Source organism: Telmatherina bonti (genome assembly GCF_933228915.1).
Source record: "Telmatherina bonti genome assembly, chromosome: 18".
Taxonomy (NCBI): Eukaryota; Metazoa; Chordata; class Actinopteri; order Atheriniformes; family Telmatherinidae; genus Telmatherina; species Telmatherina bonti.
In genome coordinates this window covers 24,882,486-24,889,438 of record NC_136616.1, presented here as the reverse complement: position 1 = coordinate 24,889,438, position 6,953 = coordinate 24,882,486, and the positions used below count along the sequence as shown (strand labels likewise).

The following is a 6,953-nucleotide window of genomic DNA, read 5'->3' as shown; positions in this document are numbered from 1 at the left end:
TTTTAATTCACATTCTTTGGTGTATGAAATAAAGAAATATTATTATGATTATTATTACTATTATTATTTTCAATATGCAATATGTTGTTTCATGTGTATGTTTTTCTTTGTTGTTAACCCTTCTGTAACATCTGAACCGCAGAACTTATTTGTGTGTTTATTTTTTTACATAATACGAGTATAAGCCTTTGGTCTTTTTATATACAGTCTATGGTATAGGCGCCCAAACTAAATCCGCTGTTTTAAAAATATGGAAACATAACGTTGAATTTCCTTGTTATTTTATAACCCACCGGAAGGTGAACAAAGTGTCTGCGCGTTTCAATGACGACATTATTGAGCGACGTTTCCAAACTGGACGATGTTGAGGGTGTGATGCTAGCCGACTAGCTGCAATCTTATTATTTCTTTTTATTTTAGTATCAGACTGGATTCTTTAAAGATAACATAAGAAGTACGTTCTACATGTTTCTGTTTTGAGTGAATTCTAATTGAAGTTTCGACTGATTTCTAGGCTTGTTTGCTAGAATTTGAAATAATCACAACCCGCGAATCCTCATTACTAAAGCAGTCAGAAAGCTAAGTTGCTACGTTGCTAAACATTGAATAATTAATCACCTTAAAGAAGTAAAGCATGATACTGACTGTATTTATATGAAACACTGATTTTAATGTGTTGATAATGTTTTGAAAAAGTGTGATTACCAGTTACTTAAGATCTATACATTTGACCAGTCCATTCATTCATTGATATAGATGGCTTCTGTGAGTTTAGACATGTCTCTACGAACAAAGTAAAAATTACGAGATTTTAGGAGGTTATTGCACTTTCAGTGCACTTTATAATGTTGATTTTGTTTGTAGTCTCCAGGATGAATAATACAGAAAAGGGAGCTGGTGATACTGGTAATGTGACAAGTGACAAGAACAAGGACACAGAAAAAAAGAAGAGGTCTCGTGTCAAACAGCTGCTGGGTGATGTAAAGAAACAAGTGGAGTTTTGGTTTGGCGATGTTAACCTTCACAAGGACCGTTTTCTTAAAAAGCTCATTGATGAGTCTCATGATGGATGTAAGGCAGCTTGACAAATTCTTAATATGAATGTTGACTTAAAGATATTGAATTTGCCTCACGTGTTTATTTGCTGCAGATGTTGATCTATCAGTGTTGACGACCTTTAGTTCCATGCAGAAGCTGACAACTGACACTAAACTGATTGCCAGAGCGCTGAGAAATTCATCTTTAGTAGAGGTATTGTAATGAAATGTTTTCTTTCATAATAACAAGTCATTGTCACAGTTTTATAAAGATTGGGAGCCCAAGACTTCAGCTCAAAGTCATTAATATTTAATCTTTTTTGTGTGTTTTAGATTAACCTTGAAGGAACCAAAGTAAGACGTCAACTTCCAATTGGGAACCCACCAAGTGATGTTGATAGCCGTACAGTCTATGTGGTAAAGAAAAAAAAAAAGGAAACATTTAAATTGTTGTCTGCTTGTCACAAGATTATGTAGCCCCAAAAAATTTCACCAGTGGTTTAGATCTGGGGTGTCCAAAGTCAGTTCTCGAGGGCCACTGTACTACAAGTTTTGAATGTTTCCCTGCTCCAACCCACCTGACTCATGAAATGTGTTCAACAGCCTATGAAGTTCATCACAGTAAATCATTAGTTTGACTCAGGTTTGCTGGAGCAGGGAGACTTTGTAAACATGCAGGACAGTGGCTGTTGAGGACCAAAACTGGTCATCTCTGGTTTAAATTGCATGAATTAAGTATAGCAAAAAATTCTTTGACATTATGCACATTTAAATTGTTTCTCTATCACAGTTTGTTCTCCCTTTGTTTTTATTTTTAAGGAACTTTTGCCCAAGGATGTGACACACAGCTGGATTGAAAGAGTTTTTTCAAAATGTGGGAATGTGGTGTATATAAGCATCCCCAGGTACAGGACCTCTCGCGACTCAAAGGGGTTTGCCTTTGTTGAGTTTGAGAAAGAAGAGCAGGCACAGAAAGCTATAGAGGTGATCTCAAACTGCATGGAATACTGTGTTTTCATTTTAGAACTTGTTTTTAGGCAATATGGATCCTAATGGAAACATTATTCAATACAGATGCTAAACAACCCTCCAGAAGATGCCCCAAGGAAACCAGGGATTTTCCCTAAAACTTTAAATGGGAAGCCTATTCCTTTTCCAGCTGAAAATCCAACACCAGGTAGGTTAAAAAAATAAAAACTTGTGCAGGTAAGATGGTTTCTGAAAAACCTGTTCTGTGTGGTTGATGTTACTTAGGCGAAGAAGAGAAGAAAAAGCGAAAAAAGAAGAAAAAGAAGGAAGGCGCCACAGTACAGACGCCTGCAGAAAAAGTCAAAGAGTTGGCAATGGAAGCAGAACCGTCCGAGCAAAAGAAGAAGCACTCAGCAGCTGGGGATTTTCATCCTGAAGTCACCAGCCCTCACAAGACCCTGGGCAAGGGAGAGAAGAAACGCCGGCGGTCACAGACAGCGGAGGGATCGGAAAGTGATGTTCCTTCTAAGATTAGAAAAACAAGTGAAACTGAAACTGGTGACAGGGAGCGTGATGGAGCAAAAAGCAGTAAGCATCCACAATTCATTTGGTTCATCCTGCATACAAGGATTAAAAGAAAAGAAATGTAATAGTCGAGAGCAGGAGGAGCCAACTCTGGAACTTTCCCCGCTGCAGCACACCAGATTGATGTTAAGCTTTGCACAAGTCTGCAAATTAAGCCTGATGTGTGTCAGGAGTGTTGCAGCAGGGAAACTCATACAACCTCAAAAGTGTAGAAAATTAAGACAAAGGTGGCTTGTCGTACTGAGAACGTGCAAACTACAAATACAAAGTTTATACACAGCTATGCTATCATTTAAAATATGGCTAACAAGGGTGTTAATATCACTACTGGCAGATGTTAGTCTTTTCTTAACATATCAGTATTGGGGTGATATTAACTGCCAATATTGTTGGTGGGCGGCATCATGTACTATTTGTTTGGAGATGTGACATGAAAGCACCATGGGATGTTTAACCACCGACAGTTTACAAATAACTGTGGGAAGCTAATGTTGCTAATGCTAACTTTAATTTTGTACAGGGTTTGATAATCTTAGCCTTTAGAAAAATGTATTGCTATTGATAAATACTGGTTGTTGGCCATGACTAAAATAATAAATATTGGATATTGGTAAAGGCCAACAGTTTTATTTCATTGCATCCCTGGGAATGGAATAAAACAAAAGGGAAATTATTCTGATAGGCTTTATGTTTCAGATTGGGTAGGTGTGTCCTTTCTAGATCAATATATAGAGATCATCCACCAAAATCTTTCTTAAAACACACCTGATTTTAAAATTAATAGATTCATCAGGTTGTTATGTTCTGAACCATCATCCATTCATTTAAATCAGGTATGTTGCAGCAGGGAAACCTCTGTAACCTGCAGGACAGTGGGCTTTTAGGAGTGGAGTTCAGCTTCTTCTGAGTAGCTATTAGAGGAATACATGATGGTGAATGTGGACTTTATTCTACACATCTGCTTGACGAAACTGTCATGTCTGCAAGTGTTCAAAGTTTATTTTTAGTCTGTTCAGTTTTAAAATCAAAATGTCAAACTTTCTCATGATCGGAATCCACACCAGTACCCATTCTCCTTCCTGCAGTATGTTAGTGATTCAGCAACAGGCCCATCCATTTAATCAAGTGTCACTTATTTGATGTCATTATATGCTTCAACCTGCCAGTATATTTCAGTAATTATCCCATTTCAGTCTCTGTTACTCATGTCTACGTCTCAGTAATAACACCTTTTACTCATGGATTCTCCAAGTAGTTTGCAGTTCTCCTGTAGGTTGGCTCTTAGGAGTAATGAAGTTCAGTTTTTCCACATTTTTTGCAGATAATTTAAAGTTTTTCCTTGGTTAACTGTTTGCGTATTTGTTCATCACCAAAAGTTTGTAAATTTGCATAAAAAAGGTGTTTATATAAGAATTCTCATGCTGTAAATAATGGCTGCCCGATTCTCCTGCAGGTTCAGCTGCTCAAAGTGAGACGGTGAAAGATGTTGAACAGGGGAAAGAAAATGGAGAGGATTCCACTTCTAAAGCAAAGAGGAAGAGAAAAAAGAAACACAAGGAGAAACTGAAAATTGGGGAAGAAGTCATCCCGTTACGTGTGTTATCAAAGTAAGCTTACATCCGTTTGTGCATCATGCATCAACGTTTGTTGAGTAATTAGGTGAAAACTCCAGCTGAAACTAAACTAAACTAAACTAAACTAAACGTATTGGCTCATTCACTCAACACGACACAACTCTTCTTGTTTTTCCCCCTGCATTTAGGAAAGAGTGGCTTCAGCTGAAAGAGGAGTACTTGATTTTGCAGAAGCACAGCATGGCAACCCTGAAGAGGTGCATCAATAAGATCGATCGCAAGGAGCACAATGACACTCAAGGTGGGAATGGTGAGATTACCTCACACTTGTCACTCAATGGAGTTCTGATGGAGTGACTCTAGAATATAGAGACAAGAGGAAGAGAGACACACCAGTGTGTTAGGTGTGTCAGTGACCCACAAAACCTATGAAACTTCCATCATGTATGGAGGGCGAAAAATGCTACAAAGAAATACTTAAATACGTCGGTGTGTAATTACTTAAATGTGCCTTTAATTTATTAAAATGTGAGGTAAAAAGCCACAGTTTGGTCGACTGAAACAGCGTGGTTAAATAAAAAGTGCCAAATTGATATTGTTTTATACATTAATGTTTGATTTGTTTTTGTTTTTTTTCCCCTAGTTGAGATGAGTGGCAAACAAGACGAAACGAAACAGGGTCCTCGGTTTGTCAGCGGCGTCATCATGAAGATTACAGACAACAAGCCGTTACCAGCAAGGCAGACCATTAAAGTACAGTACCACACTGTTGTCATCAACCTGTCAGCTTTAAAACACTATTAACAGTGGATGATACCCACTCCATCTTGGAATTAAAGTGCAATCATGAAATGTTTAGTTGCTTAATTTATCCTCTGGTTTGTGTGTGTGTGTGTGTGTGTGCACGTAGGACGCCTTGTGCAAAATATCTCAAGTGGCCTACATTGACATCTTGGAGGGAGATGCTGAGGGTCACATCCGATTTCACACTCCAGAGGAAGCTAGAGCTGTCAGAGACGTTAAAGCGGAGCTGCAGAAAGAACACAGCTGGAAACTGGAGATTCTATCAGGTATGAAATTTATTTCCTGATTGCAGATGTTTTTCTCCACATAATGTTGTATTTCTTTCACTCTGCTGTGTAGCTCTCGCCATGGTAACTGAGCAAGTTTACATAATTGATGATGGTGAAAATAATTTATCGGGGAACATGGGCCCCAGCCTGGTTCAAGTTCTGTTTCATTGCCATCTTTAAAGGTGTTCTGCATAAGGCTAACACTTGGTGCGATTCCTGTTAAAGGTGACCATGAACAGCGGTACTGGCAGAAGATCTTAGTGGACCGCCAGGTCAAGCTGAATCGGCCCAGGGAAAAGAAGCGGGGCACAGAAAAGGTAAACTCTTCTTTAGATATAAATATATTGACACGATACATTGTGAAAATTTCACAATTTACTTTTTTTTTTTCCCCATTTAAAAAAAAAAAGATGGAAACATTCTTTATAGTGTTTTAATATTAAGTTTCATATAATATGTAACTGAAAATTAAATGTGACTTGGGGTTTTGGAAACATACAGTATATTACATGCAAGTTATCCTGAGTCCGTTCCAGTTTTGGGCACTGACTAATACCTGGAATCATTTTGGCATATTAACCCTCCCACTCACCTCAATTAAAGCAGCACTTTACCGCTCCATTTCTACTGTCACATCTAATTTTTATCTTCTTCTCACACTTCAGCTCATCGCCAAAGCAGAGAAAATCATCACCGCTCGAGCCAAGGAGGCCAATAAGCACATCCATTTTGATGAAGACTGACATTTGGACAGGTTTAACGGCATGATGAAGAGGGAGTACAGTTGGTGCTGATGTGTGCTTTTGCTGGAAGAGAACCGGATGAAGTGAAATAGTCCAAATGTCCTTGTGTTTTTGTCTGCACTGGAGCCTTTAAGAAAGTGGATTACTGCTATGCATTGAGGTTTTGGAACATTTGTTTTTAGTTGATTTTCTTTTCTCCCTTTTTTTTTTTATTTTTATTTTTTTAAACAATCTTGTATAGATGTAAATACACTCGTTATGGAAATCGTCTCCATCAAGACATGGATTAGTCAACACCTTGTTGTTTTTTTTTCTTTTTAAATAAAACATTATTTCCTGATTACAGTGTTTGTTGTATATTTGCAACAACAATGTAATTGTTGTACTTCAGGTCTTCTTAATAAGATGTATTAGGAGGTTGGAGGTAATTGTGTCCAATTTCTCTGACTGGTATAATTTAGTCTGAAACTAGAGGTGATGAGCCAGCAGATGAGTATTACACCCTGAAGCAGCTGACAAACAACTTGTGACTAAATTAATATTTCACCCATTTAGCTGTCCAAACTGGTTTTCCACTGAATAGAAACTGGATCTTACAGTTGAGATGTTAACAGGTGTAAAAATGATTACTAATATATAATCTTGTGACCATTTCTGGCTTTTATTGGTGTAAAGGTAGAAAGTACCTGAGGTAAAGTGTGGCAGTATTTTGGTATTTAAAAAGCTTCAAATTGTACAGAATCCAAGTCGGTCCTCTGAGCTTGAAAAGTCCGTGCAAACGGGCATTTAAGTCGTCTCCCTGCAGGATGCTGGTGGTTTGCAGGCCTTGCAGCGATGCACGCTTCAAGAGGTCAGGTTTATGTTGGCAGGTTTTTGTTTGGAGGCTGAAAATATGGTTTCAGTGAGATGATCAGACTCCTTTATGAGCAGGTGAAACAAGGAGGTCCATCCCAAGCTCTGCAACACTCCTTC

The 6,953-nt window shown here is 38.1% G+C and overlaps 1 protein-coding gene across 2 annotated transcripts; it reads left to right on the top strand.

The window, feature by feature from the left end:
* The first annotated feature begins 344 nt into the window (after nt 1-344).
* larp7 (La ribonucleoprotein 7, transcriptional regulator) lies at nt 345-6,267 on the top strand. 2 transcript variants are annotated; one of them, XM_079257661.1, is made up of 13 exons: nt 345-454; nt 865-1,071; nt 1,151-1,251; nt 1,371-1,454; nt 1,857-2,021; nt 2,112-2,214; nt 2,292-2,594; nt 4,045-4,198; nt 4,354-4,466; nt 4,809-4,918; nt 5,076-5,235; nt 5,464-5,555; nt 5,904-6,267. In XM_079257661.1, exons 2-13 carry the CDS (start codon nt 873-875, stop codon nt 5,979-5,981), a joined length of 1,662 nt encoding a protein of 553 aa, XP_079113787.1. In that variant the 5' UTR covers nt 345-454; nt 865-872; the 3' UTR covers nt 5,982-6,267. The 2 variants fall into 2 exon arrangements, with proteins under 2 accessions (XP_079113787.1, XP_079113786.1); XM_079257660.1 differs by having other exon boundaries at nt 4,354-4,475.
* Nucleotides 6,268-6,953: the final 686 nt, after the last annotated feature.